This window comes from Cnephaeus nilssonii (genome assembly GCF_951640355.1).
Source record: "Cnephaeus nilssonii genome assembly, chromosome: 18".
Classification (NCBI taxonomy): domain Eukaryota; kingdom Metazoa; phylum Chordata; class Mammalia; order Chiroptera; family Vespertilionidae; genus Cnephaeus; species Cnephaeus nilssonii.
This window is the reverse complement of record NC_137089.1, coordinates 207,254-230,899: the sequence shown is the minus strand read 5'-3', so window position 1 is coordinate 230,899 and position 23,646 is coordinate 207,254. Positions and strand designations below refer to the sequence as shown.

Below are 23,646 nucleotides of genomic sequence, written 5' to 3'. Positions count from 1 at the left end.
CTCCAGGGACGGATCCAGTGGAGCGGAAGCCGCGGAACTCCACAGCGGAAGGGGCGTGTCCGGAGGGTGGGACTTGTCATCTCTCCAACGACTCAGTACCTACTTCCGGGGCGGGGCTTCCGGTGGATAGGCATTGCGGGATTTAACCGTGTCCGGGCCGGGGAGGTGGAGTCTCCGCTCAGTCCCGGCCACATCCCCGACCCCAACGGCCCTGGGCTGGAACCACGACCCTGGGCTGCAGGCCGCGTGGCGGGAGGCCGGCCACCGAGTCGGGGATCGTTCGGGCGCTGGACCGGGAGGCGCGGGGACCCGGACGCCCGGGCTGCTGTCCGCCGCCCCCCTGACGCAGGAGGCGGGGCCCGCCGCGGCCACACCCCTCAGAGCCCCACTGGGCTCAGCCGCTGGGGCCTCGCGAACGCTCGGCACTCCCAGGTGGGCGCTAAGCTGCGAAGGTAAGCGTGGCGCCTGAGCGGTGCCCTTGTCCCCACGTCTGTTCTGGGGGGTGGTCGTCTGGCAACTCAGACCCGCCTCAGCTCCCTCTTGATCATCCTCTAGCGGGGCCTCCGTGGCACCTGGGGCCGGGCTTCCCGCTGCCCCACCTGCCAGCCTTGCTGTGTCGGGGTCCTGACCCCAGAGGCAGGTGCTACTTGATCTACTTTGGACCCTCCTCCCCCCCCTCCCCTCCCCCGGGCACCCTCCACCTTTCCCGGTCTTGGCCGTCTGACCCTCTTCTGACTCCTGCGTCTCTTCCTTGTGATCCCGCATTTGCGTCTGTTTCCTTCAAGCTAGAAAAGGTCTTCAGTTTCTAGAAGAGCGGAAGCGCTTTCTTCGGACCGAGGTGTGCCCTGTCCTGAGGGGGGCCCGCCTTGGCTAATGGCAGCGCCCCCACTGGCCCGCCTGGTGCTGACCCACCTGTTGGTAGCCCTCTTCGGCATGGGCTCCTGGGCTGCCGTTAACGGGATCTGGGTGGAGCTGCCAGTGGTGGTGAAAGACCTCCCCGAGGGTGAGTGAGAGTTGCAGGCAAAAGCGGGCCAGGCCGGCGGGGAGGCGGGCTGCAGCTGCTTTGCCTCTGATGGGGCCCCCTCCCTTCCCTGCAGGTTGGAGCCTCCCCTCCTACCTCTCTGTGCTGGTGGCGCTGGGGAACCTGGGGCTGCTGGTGGTGACGCTGTGGAGACGACTGGCCCCAGGCAAGGGCGAGCGGGCCCCCATCCAGGTGGTGCAGGCACTGAGTGTGGTGGGCACTGCCCTGCTGGCCCCCCTGTGGCAGCAGGTGGCCCCAGTGGCCGGGCAGGATCACTCCGTGGCCTTCCTGACGCTGGCCTTGGTGCTGGCGCTGGCCTGCTGTGCCTCCAATGTCACTTTCCTGCCCTTCCTGAGCCACCTGCCGCCTCCCTTTCTGCGGTCCTTCTTCCTGGGTCAGGGCCTGAGTGCCCTGCTGCCCTGCGTGCTGGCCCTCGCGCAGGGGGTGGGCCGCCTCCAGTGCCCCCCAGCTCCCACCAACGGCACCCCTGGGCCTCCCCACTACTTCCCGGAGCGTTTTTCTGCCAGCACCTTCTTCTGGACACTGGCTGCCCTTCTGGTCACTTCGGCTGCCGCCTTCCAGGGTCTTCTGCTGCTGTTGCCGTTACCACCGTCCGTGCCCACGGGAGGCCTGGGGCCTGGCCGTCGGGTGGGAGCCCCGGGAGTGGAGGAGGAGGAGGCGGAGGGAGAGGCCTCCCCACTGCAGGAGCCACCTTTCCAGGTGGCAGGCACCACGCCCGGCCGAGACCCTGAGGCCCATCGACTGCTCTCTGCCCGCAGTGCCTGCCTGCTGGGCCTGCTGGCCGTCACCAATGCACTGACCAATGGCGTGTTGCCAGCTGTGCAGAGCTTCTCCTGCTTGCCCTATGGGCGCCTGGCCTACCACCTGGCCGCGGTGCTGGGCAGTGCCGCCAACCCCCTCGCCTGCTTCCTGGCCATGGGCGTGCTGTGCAGGTGCACAAGGGGCCTTAAGCCGCTGGGGTGGGAACTTAGGGGTGGGGACCCCGGCCAGGAGCAGGCAGCCCTGACTTTCTGCTTACCCCTGGCAGGTCTCTGGCAGGGCTGGGCGGTTTCTCTCTGCTGGGCCTGCTCTTCGGGGCCTACCTGATGGTGCTGGCCATCCTGAGCCCCTGCCCCCCCCTCGTGGGCACTACTGCAGGGATGGTCCTTGTGGTAAGCACACTGGGGACACTGGAGCAAAGAGGGTGGCAGGGGGAGGTTTACCCCGCAGCCAGAGGCATCTTATGCTCAGCCCGCTGCTGTGTCTCACCCAGGTGCTGTCCTGGGTGCTGTGTCTGGGGCTGTTCTCATATGTGAAGGTGGCTGCCGGCTCCCTGCTGCATGGGGGCGGCCGGCCGGCATTGCTGGCCGTTGGTGTGGCCATCCAGGTGGGCTCCCTGCTTGGTGCTGTCGCCATGTTCCCTCCTACCAGCGTGTACCACGTGTTCCGCAGCGGGAAGGACTGTGAGGACCTGTGTGGGCCCTGAAGCTGGGCAGGTGGGCCTCTCACTCCGTGCCACCTGTGCTCAGGCGGGGGCTGCCACTGTGCCTGATGCCCACTGTCCAGGAGGCCCTCCCCACGCCAGGCATGAACATGGACACCTGCACACTCCACAGGAGAGCCTGGCACCTCAGGCCGGGCTGGACCACAGAGCAGGCCCATGTCAGGTCCCGACTGGCGCTGTGGACGGGGCTTGGGCCTGGGCCCTGTGTGGGGTTTGCACAGTAAAGCATTTTTTTTCTGTGAGTCAGACTTGTTAACCTCAGGAGCACCTTTTCCTGTGCAGACAGACTTCCCCAGCCACAGTCATGGTCTGGCTGTTCCTAGGTGCCCGCCACCCCCACGCTGTTCTCATGTTCCTGGGGTTATGGCCTCTGAGCCAGGACTCCTGCCCCTGACACCTTGCTTCTTGGACTCCCCCGGCCCCCTGAGAACTGCCCAGAGGGAGGGCAAAGGCCAGCTTCCAGGTCCTGGAATCGAGGCCAAGGACCCATCCAGGCAGCGTGGTGTCCACCAGTGTCAGCCTGCCCGGGACCGAAGCTCCATGGTGGGGCCTCTTCCCAGCTGGGCTGCTGCTCCACAAGCACCTGCAGGCCTGTGGTGGCCGAGCCAGCCAGGCACAATGGACAGGAAGGGCTGTCCCTGCTTTGTGACCTGGGCGCGGCCCACTCACTGCTGCTCTGGGGGATGTGACGCCAGGGCTTTGTTGCAAGGTCCAGGCACAGGAGGGGCTCAGTGTGTAGGACTTAGAAGAGGCCTTGTTTTTTTGTGTTTTTTTTTTTTTTTTTAAATTTTATTGATTTTTTACAGAGAGGAAGAGAGAGGGATAGAGAGTTAGAAACATCAATGAGAGAGAAACATCGATCAGCTGCCTCTTGCATACCCCCTACTGGGGATGTGCCCGCAACCAAGGCACATGCCCTTGACCGGAATCGAACCTGGGACCTTTGAGTCCGCAGGCCGATGCTCTATTCACTGAGCCAAACCGGTTTCGGCAAGAGGCCTTGGTTTAAGGTTCCAGCCAGTCAGGATCTTTTTGCTCAAGAGCATTGACCCCTCCCCCAAGCCACCAGCTTCCAGTTTCTGGCTCCTGTGATCAAAGGCCCCCAACCCTTTAGTATTCAGGCAGACCGGCATCGCCTCCTTCCTGAGCAGCGCACTGCCTGGGAACCGGAACCAGCACCTGCAGGGAGTGGGATCTCTGTACCAGCCTCAGTCTGTCCAGGACTAGGCGGTTCTCCCACAAGGCTGGAGTGAGCGCCTGAGCCAGGACGGAGGGTGTGCTGATGGGGCTGCGGCGGGGGGCTCGGGGGGGGGGGGGGGGGCAGACGAGAGCCCACCTCTGCAGGGAGCACCTGCAGCCACTAGGAGCGGAAAGTGGGTGCTGGGAGATACAGCTCCGTCCCTGCTGCCCAGCCCCTTGACTCAGCCTGTGTGGGGCCTCTGAGGGCCTCATCTGCCTCCTCCCTCATCCCCTTCACCCACCACCCGCCTTGGCAGGACCAGCTGAGCATGAGGGCATTCCCTGTGGGAGGGAGGGGCCCCATGCCTGGACTGTGGAGCCTCTGGTCTAGAGTTCCATCCTGCACCGGCACCGGGAGTTTCCAAGTGGCTCAGACACAGCCCAGCCCTAAGGGCAGGAGGCCAGGCCCCAGCCTGCCGGTGTGGAGCAGGGGCACTTGCCTGGCTGCTGGCCTTTGGGAGGCGGGGGCTTTGGTGGTGGTGAGTGAAGACAGAGGGAGGAGGACGCGGGCGGGCGGGTGGGGGCATGGCCTCGCACCACCACACCCTCTCCTGCTTCCCTGGAGCTGGAGGTGGGGGTGAGGAAGCCCCTGCCCTTTGAAGTCTGCAGGGCCTTCCGGTCAGTGGTCAGTGCCCATAGGAAACAGGACAGGGGCCAAAATACCAAGGGGAGGAAGATGCTGTAGGGCCAAGTCCTGAGAGCCATCGACCTGCCCGTCCCTCTCGTGGCTGCCCAGAGCCAAGGCCCGCGGCCAGGAAGGCAGGGCAGCCCCCGTGCCAGGAACTTCAGAGCTGGGCCCTGCCCCAGTGCCCGCCCTGGAACACAGACCTCCAGCTGGACAGCAGGTGTCAGCTGCTCTGAAGCTCCCCGCTCTGCCCAAAGCCTCTCAGGCCTGGGGCTGGGGCATTAGAAGGAGACCCTGAGGGCAGCCCCCTGGGTGACAGCGGAGCCTGAGCCACCAGGGCCACTGCTGTCCTTCCCACCACCAGGAGCAGGCCCGTCCGTTCCTCAGAACCAGACCAAGCAGCCGGGGCCTGGACGGGCACCTCCTTTCCCGGCGTGGCCGCCGCAGCTGGGACTGCTGAGTCCCGGGACAGGGCCCCGGGTGCCTGACTGAAGGTGGGGCCTTCCTTCAGCACAGGAGTCCCACAGGCGTGCTGCCAATGCTGTATCCACTGAGCAACACTGACCAGGGCGAAACCCTTCCTTTTAAAAAAAGAATATATATATTTTGTTGATTTCAGAGAGGAAAGGAGAGGGAGAGAGAGACAGAAACATCAGTGATGAGAGAGAATCATTGATAGGGGGACGGACCCAGATCCAACTGGGGATCGAGCCCGCAACCTGTGCCCTGACAGGGAATCAAACTGTGACTTCCTGGTTCATAGGTTGACTCGCCACCACTGGGCACCCTTCCTTTTATACACATGCAAATAAATTTGGTCCAGGGGAGATTCAAATGTGCTTTGTTTTTTCCCTGTGGAAAGAACAAGTCTCCATCTTTTTAAAATTAATTTCCGCCTTCCTTCACTCCGAATAAATCTGTGGTTCTGAACTTCTCTTGAACTTGTAACCACATTCCTGGTTCTCTCATTAGTTAGTGACTTAAACCTTGGGCACACTGTATTAGTTTTTAACAAAATATTTATTAAGTTGGTCGGGATGATCATACAGGTTCCAGGTGTGGGTTTCTGTGTTACAAGCTCTGTCTATTGCACTGCGTGCCCACCACCCAAAGTCCAATCTCCTGTCGCCTTATGTTAGGAACACTTAGTTTCTGAGCTGCTGCTGGAACAAATCACCAGAGACTTGGTGGCTTACAATGGCCACGGCTCATGTTGCCACAGAGCCAGAGGCTGGAGGTCAGGAATTAAAGTGGCGGCAAGGCTAGTTCCTCCTGAGGCTCGCGGGGAGCAGGGTCCAGGCCCATTTCCGGTTCCTGTGGCTGCCAGCAATTATTGACATTTCTTGGCTGTTGGCCACATCACTGCCATCTCTGCCTGTCTTTTTTTTTTTTTTTTTTTTTAAAGAGAGAGAAACATCAATGATGTTTCTGATGGAAATCGAACCCGGGACCCTTCAGTCGGCAGCTGACGCTCTGTCCACTGAGTCACATCAGCCAGGGCTCTCCCTGTCTTTACAGGGGCTTTTCCTCTGTGTCTCCGACCTCCTTCTCCGCCTCAGAACACCAGTCATTGGGTTCAGGGCCCATCCGCATCCAGGCTGGTCTCATGGAGAACCTTAATTACATCAGTAATGACCCTATTTCCAAGTAAAGTCACAGGACAGATTCTGGAGCTTAGAATGTGGACACATCACCCATTTTATATCTGTGCGCGAGTCATGCTTAATACACACTTCTTCTTTTTCCTTTTTATTTATTTTGGAGCAATTTTTAAAAATTCTTTATTGTTTAAAGTATTACATATGTCTCCTCCCCCCCCCCATTGACCTCTCCCCAGCCACCACCCCCCCCCCCCAGCACATGCCCTCGCCCCCCTCGTGTCTGTGTCCATTGGTTCTGCTTATATGCATGCATACAAGTCCTTTGGTTGATGTCTTACTCCCCTTCTCCCCCGACTTCCCTCTGAAGTTTGACAGTCTGTTCAATACTTCTATGTCTCTGGTTCTATTTTTGTTCATCAGTTTACGTTGTTCATTATATTCCACAAATGAGTGAGATCATGTGATATTTCTCTTTCTCTGACTGGCTTCTTTCGCTTAGCATAATGCTCTCCAAGTCCATCCATGCTGTTGCGAATGGTAAGAGGTCTTTCTTTTTTTACAGCAGCGGAGTATTCCATTGTGTAGATGTGCCATAGTTTTCTAATCCACTCATCTAATGGGCACTTAGGCTGTTTCCAAATCTTAGCTATGGTGAATTGTGTTTAAATCCTCATCTGAGGATATTCTTTTCCATTGATTTTTAGAGAGAGTGGGAGGGAGGAGGAGGGGAGAGAGAGAGAAACATCAGTGTGAGAGACACATTGACTGGTTGCCTCCCCCACACGCCCTGACCTGTGGCAGCCAGCGAACCCACAACCAAGGTACATGCCTTTGACTGGAAATCAAACCCGAGACCCTTCAGTCCTCGGGCCTACGCTTTAACCACTGAATCAAACAGGCCAGGTCCCTCTTTTTTTTTTTTTCTTTAACAGCAGTTTTGGGAGACTCGAGAGCCTGGGAACAGGGGGTGCTGGGAGATTCAGAAGATGGGCTTGGGATTGGGGGACCGACCCAGAAGTCTGGAGTTTGAGTGGAATGGGCTGCCCCTAGGCTCAGCAGTCCAATTTTGGGAAAACTGACTCCACACAGCACCACCAAGGGTGGGGTGCCCCCATTCAGTGGAGGGGCCTGTGCCCTGCCATGCAGAGGGCGGCCACAGCCTGGGCCAGGAGCAGTCCAGTACCAGGGTCCTTTGATGTAGAAACAGGACGGAGTTCATGCCTTTGTTTGGCTGGGGTGGGAAACTGCTGTCCTTTTTCCCAAGAGTGGGCGGGGAAGGCCTCCTGCTGCCCCCAATTCCCAGCCCAGGACAGGGGAGGGCCCAGGCTTCCAGGCGTGTGTGTGTGTGTGTGTGTGTGTGTGTGTCTCTCTCTCTCTCTCCCTCTCTCTCTCTCTCTCTCTCTCTCTCACCCGGGCAGCGCACAGTCATGCTCAGGCCTGCCTTGCTGGTGTCAGTTCTCAGAGGCCCAGCGGGTACTTCTGAGGCCTCCTGCCCCGCCCACCTACACTATTTCCTGGTCTGTTTCACAAGCATTAAGGGTCTTAGGAGGGGAGGCGGAACAGTGCAACTGGGAACATTCCACGAGCCTCGTGGGAGGGGCTTCAGATCCACTTGGTCAGGACTGGGCCTGGACACCAGGACACAGGGTGAAGGCGAGATGCCAAGTTCCCGTCCTGGCAAGGTGGGCAAAGCCTTTGAGGATGCTGTCTGCACTCGGCCAGGGTGTTGGTGCTCCGGAGGGCATGGGAGCCAGGCGATTCGGGGCAGAGGCCGCAGGAGAGGCCTGGGTGTGAGTGCAGAGACTCGGCTGACCTGGGCCCAGGGGAGCCGGCTGACCCTGTGGTGTGGGAGGGGACAGGCTGATGGCAGAGCTGCAAGCCTCGAGGAGGAGGCCTCCTACCATCTGTCAGGTAACTTGTGGATACCGTCCCAATAGAACTTTTCTTGTTTTGAGGCACACCATTCAGAGACCCAATTTTCCACTTCTTCCTACGTCTTGAAGTGCTGCTCAGAAAGCGCGTGTGCCATCGATAGGAACAAGTGGTCATCTGAAGGAGCAATACAACAAAATAGCATACATATCACATCGCATATATATCAACATATGTGTAACTCCATCCATTGAAAAAAACCCGCATTATTAACCGGTACTCCTAGTAAGCCGTGGTGTGGAGTGGGAGACACGAGGGGGGCTGGGGACAAGGCAGGTGGCCAGGCGACAGGAGGATTCCAGACATTCCAGACCAGGGGAATCCGAGGTCCGGGCTGCAGGGCCGCTTGAGTCAGAAGCCGGCAGTGGAGGGCGAGTGGGGGACCTGTCTGGCTGGGTGAGCGCGAAGCAGAAGGCGGGGCGGGGCTGGGAGGACCTATCTGAGGGAGAAGCACGCATTCTCCGCGGGCCCGGCCCCCCTGCTCACCTTTCACGGGAGTCCCGGCACCGCTGGTATGAGAATCACCGGCCTCGATCCAAATGGACGTTGGCGTTGCACGGAACACGGAGCCCCATTAGTTCGGGGGCTACGGCCTCGTTCCGCGGCGAGGAAACCGAGTTCTGGCCGAGACCCGCCCCACCCCCCGGCCCAGAAGCGTTGAGCCCGCAGGTCCCAGGTCCCGTCCCCTTCGTGAGGGCTGGACGGGATGCGAGGAGGCCCCAGGGCGGGTGGGGGGAGGACGGGGCGTGCCTGTGGGAGCGGCCCCGATGCAGCCCGGCCGCGCGTCGGTAGCCTGAGCCCTAACGCTGGGCCTCGGGGGCCGGCAGGGGGCGCTGCGCCACCGCGGACGCGGGCACGTCGGGGCGTGGCTTCAGGCCCCGCCCACCGCCACCGGGCGCGCGTGCGCAGTGCGCCTCCCCCGCAGAGGCTGCTGGGCGGGGCGACGCGAGCCAGCGCCGAGCGGGAGCGGAGCGGAGCGGAGCGGCGGCCGGAACATGTGGAGACCGGTGAGTCCTCGCCGGCGTGGCTCGGCGCCCCTTTCCCCGCCGCCGCCGGGCACCCGTGCGGGCCCCTCAGGGCCCCGAGACCCGAGTCCCTGCGCACCCCACAGCCGGGGCGTCCGGGCCTGTCAGGGAGCCTGTCCCCCGGGCCGCCCCGCCCGCCCTCAGCGCTCTTCAGGGTCCCTCACAGCCTCAGGTGCCCTGCCCCCCGGCGCCCCCCGGCCCCCCCCCGGCCCCCCCCGGCCCCCAGGCCCTTGCGGAGGTGCCGGTGCCCCTCAGGAGCGCCCGGCAGAGTGTGCCCCGCACACCCGGGAGCCTTCCTCACGGGAGCCTCGCTCTCACCCCACGGACACCTCCCCGGACAGACGCCCTTTCCCACGGCAGCTGCTGGCCGGCCGCCCCGGCTTCGGGGCTGTGGACACCGGCCCGCCCGTGTGCGTCCCTTAGACCCCTCGCTCTCAGGCCGGCACCCAGGCTGCGAGCCCTCGCCGTCTCCCTTCCCTCTGGTCCCCGACCCACCGGCCACGCTGCGCTGGCACCTGCCCGGCTCCCACTCGAGCCTCCCGCCCTCGGTCCTTCCTGCACCGTCTGGCCCTGGGCGGCCTGCCCCCTCCTCGCGTTGACCCTGACCCGGCAGCTGGGGCCTGGTGGCGGCCTCCCGTCCGCGGCTTCTCCACAGTTCGCGCCGTTGTCACCGCTCCCTCCGGGGGTCTGGCCTGTCTCTCCTAAAGGTCGGTTTTCTGTGGAGCTTGCCTTTTTCTTGCAAACCTGGCCTGGTAGGTGGAGACATTCCCGCCATGCGCCCGTGGCTGGCAGGGAGCAGCTCCAGTACGGGGGCTCGGAAGATGGAGTCAGCCTCTCACTCATCAGGCCAGTGAGTGCCCCAGGCCAGGGCGAGGGGCAGGCGTTAGCCCCTGAGTGGAGCTGCTCACAGCCAGTGAAGGGAGGGGGACCTCAGGGGTGAGGTGGTCCTCCGGGCCCCTCCCCTGGGCCCAGACTCCCAGGCTCACCCGGAGGACATGTCTGTGTGGTCGCCCCTCCTGGCGAGAGTTCGGGCTGCTGACCTGTCATTAAACGTCAGGGGTCCTTCCAGGGCTGTGCAGGTTTCTTTGTTGTTTCTAATATATTTTTGTTGACTTCAGAGAGGAAGGGAGAGGGAGAGAAACATCAGTGATGAGAGAGAATCATGGATCGGCTGCCTCCCCCATGCCCCACACTGGGGATCAAGCCCACAACCCGGGCATGTGCCCTTGACCGGAATCGAACCCGGGACCCTTCATTCCGCAGGCCGACGCTCTATCCACTGAGCCACACCAGCCAGGGCTGTGCAGGTTTCTGTACAGCATCACCATGAGACTCGGTGGTGGCTTCTTACTGCCCTGGGCAGCTCGTCTGCAGTGACGTCTCGCCTTCCTTCTAACCGGCTGTCTAATCTTCACGGTGCTAGGAAAGCAAGCAGCTCAGCTGGTGCTGGGTGCGTGACCACACACGTTCTTTGTCCTGCACTAAAGGACACACACTTACCCATTATCCATTTGCATGTTACTGCTCAGAGATCTTGTTTGCTGCTTTGTACACTGTTAGCTAAGTTCTGATGAGCCCTGGATTTCTGCAGACACACTGTGCGCACATTCGAGGGAAGCCCATCTCCTCTTGTCCACACTGGAGGCTTAGGGAGTGGGAAGGGTGCAGGGACAAGTGTGCGTTCGTCTTGGCAAGAAGGTGCTGGCATGTGGGAGGATTTCCTGGGACCCAGAGCCCTCTCTGCACCTGTGTCCAGATGCCTCTGGTGCTCAGGCCCTGGGTGTGGCTCAGGTTATGTGTGATGTGCTGGAAGCTACCCTGGCCTGGACCCTGGACGGTTTAGCTGCAGGCTCTGCCCCACATTTACAGCCACATGACCCCTTTGGGCTTCGGGGATGTCTCTTGTGTAATGGGAATAGTTTGGGGAGCACTGGGCATCCCCCCCCCAGGCAGGCACCTGTGGGTGCTGTGGAGTCGTCTCATCTTGGAGTCCTGTCTGTGGCCAGGCTGCTGTAGGGCTGCTCGCCTCGTGCTAGACTGTCCTTCCACCTGCTGCTCAGCCAGTGTCCTCGACGGGGCCACGTGGGTTCTGGCTCGTTCTGTGCTTATATCACTGTTGATCTCAGTTCAACACCCGTGGAGTTCCTGCTTTATCTAGCCGAGCACATGCTGGACCTCAGAAGTACAGACCTGACTGAGAGGTGGGCCCTGCGCAGCCTTCTGGGGCACAGGGGCTAAGCTGACAGTCACTCCTGTGTGACAGGGACCGTAGAGGAGGGATGGACCAGGTGCAGGGGTGGGGGTGAATCAGGGTGGACTGAAGGGTATTGCTGGCAGGACAGCAGCCCAGAGGACAGGGTCTCCCAGGGGGATCTTTGTCACAGGGGCGTGAGGGAGGAGGCCTTGCTGGGATGTGAGTTGGTGAGGACAGGATGCAGCCAGAGCGCCCACCAGGAGGTCTATCCACATGCACCTGGCACCGGGTTGTCGTGGCTCAGGGGCTGTGGGCGCTGGTCCTCAGCTTCCTCTCTGGTCTTTGACAGCAGTGACGGTCGTCAGGAGGCTGGGGCGCAGCCAGGCTCATGCTCCGCTCTGCTAGTAAAATGACCGCGACGCAGCGTTCTTCTCTGTAAAGGAACAGCATGTGGGGTGGTTGTTACTCTTCACCTGAGGATTTCTTTTCCATCAATTTTTTTTAAGAGAGTGGAAGGGGAGGGGGAGAAAACAGAAACATCTATCTATTCATTGTACTACTAAATTTTGCATTTACTGGTTAATTCTTGTATGTGCTGCCGGAGCCTGCCGGCATCATTCGAACAGTACCTGCAAGGGGGTGAGGATGAGAAATGACAGACAGAGAACAGGATGGGATCAGGAGGATGGAAGCACTTTCCGCTTGCCATCCTGAGTTTATTTTTCTCCACACTTTTATACAGGGTCAGTTACATTCCATACATTACATCATTCCTATAATGTGGTAAGCGTGATTATACCCCTTTGTTTAAGGTTTCCTACTGACCTTTACACAAAGCTCCTTATCTTGGCTAAGATCCTAACGGCTATACCTATGCACACACCTCTGACTCCACCTAAATTCCTTACCATCATATAGTCTAGCCATGCTTCTTGCTGAAGGGTAATTACGCTTATACATTAACTGTGCTTAAAGGTTAACTAAGCTGTAGGGGGCTGAATGTGTGATTACTAACTATTGTGCTTAGGGGTCTCTAAGCCTAAGAGGGGGGCAGGATGTATGACTAACTTGGGAACAGGCAGGCCACTTTGTGAAACCTGCCCCCTCAGGACTTTGTCAACTGAGGTCGCTCCGACAATGTGCCCTGACTGGGCATCGAAACCGCAACTTTGGTGTATCGGGACGACACTCGAACCAACTGAGCTGCCCATTCAGGGCCAATCCTATAGGTTTTATCAATTGATTGATAATTTATGTTAGAACAGAAAAAAAATCTTTAAAAAAAGTTTTTATTGAACTTATGGGGTGACATTAAGAACAGTTTAAGGTTATTTGTGAGTTAGGTAACTTGACATTGTCTCACCGAACCCTTGCATATGAATGCCCTGGGGGCACTGTGCTCCCGCTGGCTGTCAGGACCCTCTGCTCTCGAGGGCCTCAGGGAGGGCCAGTGTGGGACCAGGATGGTGTCGGCTGGGCCGGGGCCCCTTCAGCGAACGCTTTCCTTTTGCTGAGCATCTGTTAGGTGTCAGGCCCTGAGTGAGGAGCTTTATTTCCACCACCTCTCACCTCTCCAGCCTTGCAAGGTGGACACTGTTACCCATTCAGAGAGGAAAGGTGTCAGGAGGGCAGAAGCCCCGGCACCAGGTGGTGGTTCGAGGCTGCAGACCAGCCTGTTCCTCCATCCTGGGGCTCAGCACTCGGGGACCCTTCCCCACTCACGACACCCCATCCTCACAAGGCTGCTGTGAGTCAGGAGCCATGTGCATGCCCGGTGCCGTCTCCCGGGGTTACCAGGAAGCCTGAGTGGCCACCAGCCTGTGCCTGGCGGGGGCTGCATACACTTCTTAGGGGATGTGCCCTCCCACTGGTGGGCGGGGCTTCTTCAGGGCAAGGACTTGAAGGCCAGCCTCTGGGGGAGCGCTCCTCCCCTGCAGGCTTCTGCCAGCTGAGTCAGAGGTGCCCAGAGCACCTGCAGCCACATGCTCAGCCGTCACAGGGGCACCTGGGGGGTTGGGTGATGCTGGGTTTGGGCGTGGTATTGGGGCTCCTGTGCTGAGGCTTGGGGTGCTGCACACACAACCTCTGAACCAGGCCCTTGGCTCTGCTTCTCCGATTGTTGGCCCGTTGCTAGGATAACCTGTGGACCTTTGCTCTGAACGTTGACTTCTCAGAATGAGTGTAGTTGGTCAGCTTTGGCAAGTTTCCTTCTTGGTCTGCCATGGTGAACCCCATGGGGCTTACAGCAGACCCCCACCTTGCCGCCCTTCCACTCTCTACATCCTGTAAACTAACCTCTCGCCAAGCTCTCCATGTACTGGGAATAGTCTCTCTTCTTTTCTTGGCAAAATAAGCCCTTCTTTTCCTTTGGGAGAAGCTGTGGGAAGCTGTGCTAACAGATAGTTCACTCCCGCCCAGCACGTGTGCGCTGCTGTGTCAGGTGGGGTGCACAGGGTTGTTGAGAGGAGGGGAGGGCCTGGGGACAGCAGGTGGCTGGGCACAGTGAGGAGGAAGCCTGGGAGAGCATAGCGACTCATTGACTCCAAGGGAGCGCAGCATGCACCTCTGCCTTCCTGTGCTCTGAGCGTTCACTTGATCTGTGCTTTGCTAGTGCGGTGGTCCCGCTTCATAGACAGGGAACGTGAGGCACAGAGAGGGAAGCGTGGCTGGTAAGTGCCGGTGCCTGGATTCCAGTTCTAGCCCCTGATGTCTAGATCCAGAGCCTGCCCCCCGCTGCTCAGCCTGGGCGGCTGTCCTGGCCCGGTCTCCGCCTGCTCGATGCCAGGAGCACCCCTTCCCCCGATTGTGACAGCTGTCTGCAGACAGTGCCCGATGTCCTAGCACAGAATCGTCCAGGCGAGGACCCCTTGCCTGGCTCTGAAACGTCACCTTCCCGGCTGAGACATCCAGCAGGACAGCAGATGCTTGGAGCCTTCTATCATGAAAACATAGACATACAGGTACCAGCCGACAGCCCACCACCTCGGCCTGCCCACTGCTAACGTCCTGCCCCAGTTGTTTCTGCTTCTCTTTGAAAACGTATGTTTTGTTGTCATTGGATCATTTGATAGTAAGACACAGACATTCTGACCATACCCTCTAGACCAGCCGTTGCCAACTGGTGGTCCGTGGACCAACAGGTCTGCAGGGTCCGAAAGGTTGGCAACTGCTGCTCTAGACCAGTGGTTCCCAACAGGGGGGTAATTTGATTTTTAAAGGGGGCAATCGAGAATGAATTAAATGAATTTTTTGCATTTCTTGTGGTTCTAGGGGCCTCATATACAGTATATAAATATATATTGTGACATATTGATGCATTTCAGTTCTCTATTACATGTTTTGAAACTTTATTTCCTATTTTTTCATATCACTTATTATTTCTTTAACAGTTTCTTTTTTTTTCTTTTTCTTTTTTTAAATATATTTTTTTAAACATATCTTATTGATTTTTTACAGAGAGGAAGGGTGAGGGAGAGAGAGCTAGAAACATCGATGAGAGAGAAACATCGATCAGCTGCCTCCCACACACCCCCTACTGGGGATGTGCCCACAACCAAGGTACATGCCCTTGACCAGAATCGAACCCGGGACCCTTCAGTCTGCAGGCTGACGCTCTATCCACTGAGCCAAACCAGTTTCAGCTCTTTAACAGTTTCTTAGTGATTTCTTCCTCAGTACTTCAGCTGTCCTTTCGTTCTTTTATTTTTTTCTTTCATGGATGCCATGTTCTTGGGAAGCTTGTTTAGACCAAGTTAAACTTTGGCCTCTTAGGCTTCCTCCTCGTGAACAGGAGCTCACTCTTGGAATAATAAGAATTATACGCCATAGGGAGGGCGTCAGGATGTTAGAGACGCTGAGGGGGGCGTGGCCAGAACAAGGCTGGGAACCGCTGCTCTAGCCTTCACTGTGCCCTCCCTGAACAAGGACATATGCTCCCGTCACCATGGAAACTATCATGCCCCACATGCTAAGAGCTCAGGCAGACCTTGGAGACCCTGCAGTAACGCCAATGTCCCAGTAAGGCAAGTCTGTGGGCTTTTTGTTTCTTGGTGCATATAGCCTATTGAGTGAGTGTGCGGGAATATTGTGTCTCAAAAAAGAACATACAGCCCTAGCCGGTTTGGCTCAGTGGATGGAGCATCGGCCTGCGGACTGAAAGGTCCCAGGTTCGATTCCGGTCAAGGGCATGTACCTTGGTTGTGGGCACATCCCTGGTAGGAGGTGTGCAGGAGGCAGCTGATTGATGTTTCTGGCTCTCTATCCCTCTCCCTTCCTCTCTGTAAAAAAATCAATAAAATATATTTTAAAAAAAAAGAACATACATACCTTAATTGAAGCATATTATTGCTAAGAAATGCTGACCATCACATGAGCCTGTTAGAAAATGGGGCCGACAGACTTGGTGCAAACCTTTACCTTGTGAAAATTGCCCCATCAAGGTGGGCCTGCAAGTCTGTGCCCACTCAGGTCGTCTGGGGTGGGGTTCTCCCAGGTCGAGGCCGGGGTTCCTGCTTTGCACCTGGTGTTCCGTTTCTCTAACCTCCTGACTACAGCAGTCCTCCACATTTCCCAATAACCTTCTATTTAACGTCTTGTTATAAAGAACTGGAAATATTTACAGAAGTGGAGAGGCTTGGTAAATGACTGTGCCCAGCACCAGTACCAACGCATGGGCCCTGAGGACTCTCTGCGGAGGCCAGCAGCTGCTGAGAGGAGCCCCCTCGCGTCTGCTTGTCGGGGTTTCTCAGGGTCGCTGGTAATGAGTGGAGCCTGGCGGCTGCAGCCGTGGCTGCTGTCGGTTGTTGCTCGTGGGCTGTGGGCTTGTGGTGGCTGCACTCCTGGCTCCTCACACTTGCCCAGGACACTGGGCTCCTCCTCCCAGCAGCCCCTCCCCGGCCACTGCTCTGACTTGGGCTTCAGCCCTTCTGAGTGGACACCTGCCCCTGCCTTCCCCAAGGCTGATGTCCCCAGCACAGCGCCCCCTCCCTGGGGAAAACCTTGGCGAGGGCCTTGGGACGCCCGCCTATCTCCGGCTCTTGCCCCTACCCTTCCCTCTTTGGGCGGCCCCCTCTTCACCTCTGGGCACATGCGTTTTCCACCCACACAGGCCGGTCTCCTCAGAAACACCCTGTCCTCTCCTGGCTTCGGGCCTTCACTGACGCCGTGTCCTCTGCCTAGAAAACCCACAGCGTCCGTGTGGATGTCCCCTCGCTGCCAGGCTACAGGGTCCCTCCCTCCCTGGCACCCAGTGCTGTCCCCACGGCCCTGGTCACACGCAGGGCCCACTGTCAGGCTGGTCTTCCTGGCAGAGTTGGGTGGCGGGTGGATGTGAGTTACAGAAGATACCAGTCAGGTGGGGGACACAGGAGGGCCTGGGCGGGGCCTGGGCAGAGTTGGATTAGGGACAGGCATGGTATGGGCAGGTGGGGCTGACCCTCCTGGCACGTGTGCTTGTCACAAACCCCCATTGGATGCCCAGTAGGAGGTGGTTGGGACCCCATCCTGGACCCAGCCATTCTGCAGGCATTGACTGATGTTCTGAAAACCGACGACCGTGTGCGCACGGATATGTTCTCTGGGCCTGCTCTTCTGTGCGGCACGGCGTGTGCCGTCATGTGGCCGGGTCAGGTTGCAGGCCAGAGGGCAGCAGGGTGCAGAACGCCCGTCCGCTCTGGCCTCGCTGTGTGTGGCCTTGCTGGGCAGAGGTTTGACAGCACCGTCCTCCTCGCGGGACAATAGGTCATGGACATCTCCCTTTGACTTTTGCTTTGTTTTGCTGTCCTTGAAATTGTATTCAGGGCTGCATGCTTTGGCCAGAAAGTGATTGGAAAGTCAGTTCCTTATATGGCCCAGAGTTCACAGTGATATCTTTTTAAAAATATTTATTTTTATTAATTTCAGAGAGGAAGGGAGAGATAGAAACATCAATGATGAGAGAGAATCACTGATCAGCTGCCTCCTTCACAGCCCACACTGGGGATCAAGCCCCCAACCCGGGCACGTGCCCTGACCAGGAATCGAACCATGACCTCCTGGTTCATAGGTCAACGCTCAACCACTGAGCCATGCCGGCCAGGCACACAGTGATAATCTAACATCTGTGCTGTGGGCTATGACTTACTATACACAGCGTTTTTCCCCCTAGAAACTGAGAATTTGCAGTTGGAACATTTGTAGTTGAGGAACTGGTAAGACTTGTAATTCAAGTCAGAGCCTCCTGGGAACTTAGCTTCTCTGCCTGTCCTGCTGGCGCCTCCACTTTGCCTAACAGGAGTTCCTGGTGCCTTCTCTACTTTCAGAACAATGACCTAAGCAAGGCCCGTCTCCCCGTGTCCAGTCTTTCTGATTGTGTGGTTAGCGTTGCTGGCACTTCCTGCGGAATGCCTCCCTCAGGCTTGGGCCGTGGTCTCAGCAGCAGGAAGGACTAAGTGCTGGGTCCCAGGGCCCATCGTGTGGCGCCCCATCTGACCCTGTGCTCTTGTTCGCTTTGCAGTCACCACGTTGCCACTTGCACTGCACTGCTCTGCAGGGAAGGCCGCAGCGCTGGCCCGGCCCCGCCGCCCTCCTCAGGAGAAGCCTCAGGGTCCCGCCTGTTCAGTGGTGAGTTCTCGGCAGCCTCTCCAGGCAGGATGGGTGGCCTCTTCTGGGCCTGTGGCTGGATCTTCTCTGTGCACCCTCCACGCACAAGACGGGCTGGGTTTGCTCCTGGTGTGGTGGGCGGACCTGGGACTGGGGCTCCAGGGCAGGACCCCTTCACAGCATGATGAGCAGAGGGCAGCCAGAGCTGAGGCTCAGACAGGAAGTGGGAGGGGCTGCTGTAGTGGAGCCAGAACAAGACACGGGGGCACGAGGGTCGAGACTGGAGCCAGGGCATGTGGCCGCCTCTGCAGGGTGGGCAGAGTGAGTTGGGCGGGGTGCAGGCAAGACTTTGAGAGGGTGCTGGTCCCACTGTGGTCCTTGCCTTGACCTCTCCCCATGTTCAGTGTGTGCTACCTGCACGCCTTGCCATCCTGGCGCTTGCAGTCCAGTGGGCCATTGGCGAGGTGCATGGTGGGGTGACTATAGGGTAAGTGGTCCTGGTCTCGTGAGTGGCTTTCCATGTAGTCAACGATCCACTTTCTCCATCCACTGGCCCCCTTGGAGCCTAGCATCTGGGGTGCTGTGGGCTCAGGTGAGGTGACTTGGACACTGTGGTCAGAGAGCATCTGAGACCAACCTCACCTGCACAACCCAGGCCAGGCAGGGATGGGGTTTAGACGGGAAGCAGCCAGCTGTGCCTTTTGTCCCTCCAGGCCCCTGGGACCCCAGCCCCTATGGAAGAAGGTGCTCACCTCCACGGCCGTGGGGCTGCCGCTGCTCCTGGGCGTCCGCTACCTCACCGCAGAGTCGCAGGAGAGGAGGAGGATGCGGCTCATGGTGGACGGTGTCGCGCGCTTTGGCAGGTAGGGCTGGGTGGCGTGGCCCTTCCTTCTCTCTGCACAGCCCCGCCCTCATGGGCCTAGTGCAGTCACACTGGACACGCCTCCACAGACCCTCCAGATCAGCCCTGACTGGTGGGGGGTAGGGAGGGGAATGGTGCCTTCCCTGCCAAGAGTTGGCACCCAGAGGTCTCACCCCACCCCAGGGCACTGGAGTGGACATGGTGCTGTCTGCTCCTCAGGCTCTTTGACCCTCGGGGGCAGGGCTGACCTCCCAGAGGAGCCCCTCGGGTCAGCACTCCTGCTCCTGGTCCGACCCAGGAATTCCTCAGCCTCAAAGGCCTAAGAACCAGCTCTTGGCACTGAGTAAAACCTTCGTTTGCCCAAATGCACTGTGTACAAGATTGCCTGTGGAAAGGGCTCTCGTGAGACCCTAGTTAAGGGTGCTGCTGGGGCAGGTGTCCGATTGCTAGCTGTGAGCACCTGCTGCCTCTCGGGCCCAGGCCGATTCCCCCGGAAGGAAGGAGGAGGCCACGGAGGCCTTCAGGCACCTAGCCAGAGGCTTCATTGAGATTTACTCGAGGCCGGAGATGCCAAATGGCTGACCGCCTGCTCACTCCGCCTCCAAGTTGAAGCAAGCCCATTACTTCTCCCTGGTGGGCAGTTGACAGGTTTGCCCGGAATTCCCAGTTGCCCTCCTGGGCTGGTTCCTGGCGGGGACCTCTGTTGTGCAAGCCTCGAGGTTGATGACCGAGCATGGAGTTGGATCTGCCTTTTCTTCTGTCCCTGTGCAGCTTGGTGCTGAAATGCCCCCTTGGCTGGCCTGGGCTTGTCTTGCCTGCCTCGTGTGGCTGCTCTGCGTGTACGGACACCCCTCCCGGGAGCACATCCCATCGCCACTGTCAGAGGCTGAGCTGGGATTGGAGGGAGGGAGCCAGACGATTATCCCCGTCTGCGCCGAGCCTTACAGGTGCCAGGACAGGCAGGCCTGATGGGGCGTCGTGGCGGGTGCTGGGTGACCACAGGACCTCTGGAGACAGAGGACGTACAGCAGGTCCTGGGCAGCGGGCAGCATGGGTGCAGGAGCCCAGGGAAGGACACAGGTCGCGGGGAGGGGCTGAGTCTGACCATGACTCACCGATGCTTGTTCTGTGGCCGGAGGCCGAGGTCAGAGTGCGTCACAGGTGCCCGGTGCACAAAGACTGGGGTGGGGGTGGGAGGTTTGCTTTAGGATCTTTTTACAGTCTCCGCCCCCCCCTTTTGTCACAATTTCAAATGTGCAGAAAAGTTGCAAGAGTAACACAAAAGAACTTTTTGCTGGAAACTTTGCAAGCAAGTTGTCAACATGCCTCATTGTCCCTGAAAGCTCGAGTGTTTCCTAAACAAGGACTTTCTCCTTCATAAGCACAACCAGGAAGCTGCTCCCTTATGACCTTCCCTGTCACCACATGCCCCAGGAGCAGCCCTTTCAGCACCAGGGTCGGTCTAGAGTCCCGGTCTTGGGTCTTCCATTCTGGAGTCCCCCCCAGTGTCTCCTGGGCTCACATGGCTAAACTGGGGTCAGGGCACAGTCCTCCAACCCCCCCCCATCTGCCCACGACTCTGACACCAGCTGCTACTTCTGGGGCCACCATTGTGGGGGACCACAGCCTCCGCAGTGTTAACAGTCCTCAGGGCGACTCCCAGAACTCAGGACATGCTGTGCTGAGGACTGGGGTGCTGTTACAGAGGGCACTGAGCAGGACCAGTTAAGAGAGGAATGCACAGGGTCGGGCCTGGGAGGTCTCAGATCACAACTCGGGGTCCTCGGACCTGTTCCCAGCTGGCACTGATGTGCCCGTCCATGTGGAGTGCCCTGGGCACCACTGAGCATGTCAGTAGCCTCGTGACTGAATTCAAGACGCCAGCCCCTCCCCACTGGGCTACCACTTGGCTCAGAGCCCCATAACTCTAATCATAGGGTCTTTCCAGTCATCAAGCCCTTCATTATAAACCGTCAGGGCCACCCTGAGTCAGAGATGTTGCTGTCACTCAAGAAATTCCATGGGTGTCGAATAGGGGCTGTGGCCAGACCTCTTCTGTAGTCAGTTCTTCAGAGACAGGGCCCTGGACAGATCCGGAGGCACCAGAAGGGGCCTGGGCCTGGGCCTGGGGTTGCACTGGGCTGTCGCCTTGGCAGGAGAGCAGTGGGGATCCCCATCTGGGAATCGACTCCCTGGGGGCTCCTGTCCACGGGCCCTGCCTGGGAGAGTGTGAGGGCCTGGGGCAAGGGTGTGTTCACATGGGAGCTGGCCAGCCGGCCATTGCAAGTGTGCCCAGTCCTGGGTGGGTTTTCCTTTAGAACGAGTGTGCTCTAAAAGAATACAGACCCCCACCCAGCTGTCACTCCCATGGGTCCTGGGCCCCGGGCAGCATTGCTCAGGGGCTGAAGGGTGGAGTGGGTGCAGGTGGTCTGTTCTGCAGACCAGGAGCTGGGATGGACGCTGAGAGCACAGAGGCTGGGGCGAGCCTCCTCTGGCCCTGGGCCCCGAGGGGCGGGTGGAGGGGGGCCCAAGACTGCGCCTGCGGGGGCTGAGGGAGCCTGTGCCGGCAGGTCCTTGAGGGTCGGCCTGCAGATCTCCGCGGACTACTGGTGGTGCACGAACGTCATCCTGCGAGGGGTGGAAGAGGTCTGTCCGTGCGTCCTTTGTGACGGCTGGGCCCGTCTCTGCTTTGGGTGGGATTCTGGAGGAGCTGGGTGTTGGGAGGACTGAGGAGGTGCCTGCCTGCCCCCATCCCCCCTCCATGCCTATGGTCAGAACAGCCCGGAGTACTTGGAGGTGATGTCTGCGTGTCATCAGCGGGCGGCCGACGCCCTGGTGTCCGGGGCCATCTACAATGGGGGCCTCTACGTGAAGCTGGGCCAGGGGCTGTGCTCCTTCAACCACCTGCTGCCCCCCGAGTACATCCGGACACTGCGCGTGCTGGAGGACAGGGCCCTCACGCGTGGCTTCCGGGAGGTGAGCCCCACCCTGGAGCAGAGGCTGGACGGGGCTTGGCGTGGCCTCCACGCTGCCCTAAGAACCCTCTCCACCAGGTGGACGAGTTGTTCCTTGAAGACTTCCACGCCCTACCCCACAAGATCTTCCAGGAGTTTGACTACCAGCCCATTGCTGCTGCCAGCCTGGCCCAGGTCCACCGTGCCCGGCTGCACGATGGCACCGTCGTGGCCGTGAAGGTACAGGCCCCCGCTGGCGGTGGTTGGGGAGGCAGCAGCAGGCTTGGGTGGCAGCAGGTGCAGTGCCTTGCCCGTGCAGGTGCAGTACATTGACCTGCGGGACCGCTTCGACGGGGACATCTACACCCTGGAGCTCCTGCTCAGGCTGGTGGAGTTCATGCACCCCAGCTTTGGCTTCAGCTGGGTCCTCCAGGTAACTACCCGCAGGCAGGAGCGGCACCCTCTGCTGGGCTGCGCTGCCCTGGCCCTGGCCCTGACCTGCCTGCCCATGTGGCCCCAGGACCTGAAGGGGATCCTGGCCCAGGAGCTGGACTTTGAGAATGAGGCCCGGAACGCTGAGCGCTGTGCACAGGACCTGAAGCACTTCCACTACGTCGTGGTCCCCCGGGTGTTCTGGGACATGTCCAGCAAGGTGGGCTGGGCGCCCGCTGGGTGGGGCAGGGATGCACAGCCTGCTGAGCTCAGCCTCTCGCTCTCTCCCAGCGCGTGCTGACAGCCGAGTTCTGTGAGGGCTGCAAGGTCAACGATGTGGAGGCCATCAAGTCCATGGGACTGGCCGTGCAGGATGTGAGTGCGTGCCGGGTGCGGAGTGGGGGAGGGTGTGCCTGTCACGTGCACAGTGGGGACACGGGTGTGCCGTGCGTGCAGGGAGTCACATGAGGGGGTGCCTCATGTGCCCTGGCCCTGGCCCTCCCCAGATAGCAGAGAAGCTCATCAAGACTTTCGCTGAGCAGATCTTCTACACGGGCTTCATCCACTCGGACCCCCACCCTGGCAACGGTAGGAAGCGCCCCAGTGGGCAGGGCTGGGGTCAGGGCCGGGGCCAGCGAGCATGAGCGTGTGCCCTGTCCTTAGTGCTGGTGCGGAAAGGCCCGGACGGGAAGGCAGAGCTGGTGCTGCTGGACCACGGGCTCTACCAGTTCCTGGATGAGAAGTAAGTGTGGGGGAAAGGGGGTGCAGGCCTGAGCCTGGCCTGCCTGTCCTGCTGGGCTGGGCTCACTCTGGGCCCCGCAGGGACCGGTCGGCCCTGTGCCAGCTGTGGCGGGCCATCATCCTGCGAGACGACAGCTCCATGAAGACACACGCGGCAGCACTTGGGGTGCAAGGTGAGGCAGGGGGCGTGTGTGCGCACGAGCACAGGGGCATGCGGGCACGCAGCTTGACTGGGCCCGCCCCCAGACTACTTCCTGTTCTCGGAGGTGCTCATGCAGAGGCCCGTGCGCCTGGGGCAGCTGTGGCGCTCACACCTGCTGAGCCGAGAGGAGGCGGCCTACATGCAGGCCATGGCGCGGGAGCACTTCGAGGACATCATGGCCGTGCTCAAGGCCCTGCCGCGGCCCATGCTGCTCGTGCTGCGAAACATCAATACTGTCCGCGCCATCAACACTTCCCTTGGCGCCCCCGTCGATCGCTACTTCCTCATGGCCAAGAGGTGGGTGCTGGCAGGGAGCCCGGTGGGGGTGGGGGCAGGGGAGAGCTGGCCTGGGCTGACCATGTCTCTGGCAGTGCCGTCAAGGGCTGGAGCCGCCTGGCAGGCTCAGCGCACACGAGTGTCTATGGCACCAGCCTCCTACGCCACATCAGGGTCATCTGGGAGACGTTCAAGTTTGAAGTGGCCCTGAGGTGAGTGGGCAGTTGGGGCCCAGCGGGCACATGGGAGGCCAGGGCCTGCTCCCCACTGACTGCGAGCCCTCCTCTCCTCTGCCCCCAGGCTGGAGACCCTGTCCATGCGGCTGACAGTCCTCCTGATTCGAGTGCTGGTGCGCCTGGACCTCATGCCCAGGAACGAGGGGCTCTATGAGTACCTGGCCACCTAGGGCCCTAGAGGAGGCCAGGACGGAGATGTAGACGCCCCCGACCCGGGACACTG

At 59.6% G+C, this 23,646-nt stretch overlaps 2 protein-coding genes across 7 annotated transcripts; both read left to right on the top strand.

Moving 5' to 3' along the window:
- The first annotated feature begins 318 nt into the window (after positions 1 to 318).
- SLC52A2 (solute carrier family 52 member 2) lies at positions 319 to 2,767 on the top strand. 5 transcript variants are annotated; one of them, XM_079796182.1, is made up of 6 exons: positions 319 to 452; positions 786 to 1,003; positions 1,098 to 1,669; positions 1,801 to 1,974; positions 2,070 to 2,193; positions 2,340 to 2,767. In XM_079796182.1, exons 2-6 carry the CDS (start codon positions 874 to 876, stop codon positions 2,486 to 2,488), a joined length of 1,149 nt encoding a protein of 382 aa, XP_079652308.1. In that variant the 5' UTR covers positions 319 to 452; positions 786 to 873; the 3' UTR covers positions 2,489 to 2,767. The 5 variants fall into 5 exon arrangements, with proteins under 5 accessions (XP_079652308.1, XP_079652307.1, XP_079652306.1 ...); XM_079796181.1 differs by having other exon boundaries at positions 2,295 to 2,767; XM_079796180.1 differs by having other exon boundaries at positions 1,098 to 1,974.
- Positions 2,768 to 8,616: 5,849 nt separating this feature from the next.
- ADCK5 (aarF domain containing kinase 5) lies at positions 8,617 to 23,626 on the top strand. 2 transcript variants are annotated; one of them, XM_079796174.1, is made up of 16 exons: positions 8,617 to 8,929; positions 17,635 to 17,741; positions 18,434 to 18,583; positions 19,354 to 19,529; positions 21,153 to 21,228; positions 21,358 to 21,558; positions 21,636 to 21,776; positions 21,856 to 21,969; positions 22,057 to 22,188; positions 22,260 to 22,343; positions 22,475 to 22,556; positions 22,632 to 22,710; positions 22,791 to 22,882; positions 22,956 to 23,208; positions 23,283 to 23,399; positions 23,488 to 23,626. In XM_079796174.1, the coding sequence occupies exons 1-16, from the start codon at positions 8,629 to 8,631 to the stop codon at positions 23,591 to 23,593; spliced, it is 2,211 nt and encodes a 736-aa protein (XP_079652300.1). In that variant the 5' UTR covers positions 8,617 to 8,628; the 3' UTR covers positions 23,594 to 23,626. The 2 variants fall into 2 exon arrangements, with proteins under 2 accessions (XP_079652300.1, XP_079652301.1); XM_079796175.1 differs by lacking the exon at positions 19,354 to 19,529 and having other exon boundaries at positions 8,846 to 8,929.
- The last annotated feature ends 20 nt before the right edge of the window (positions 23,627 to 23,646 follow it).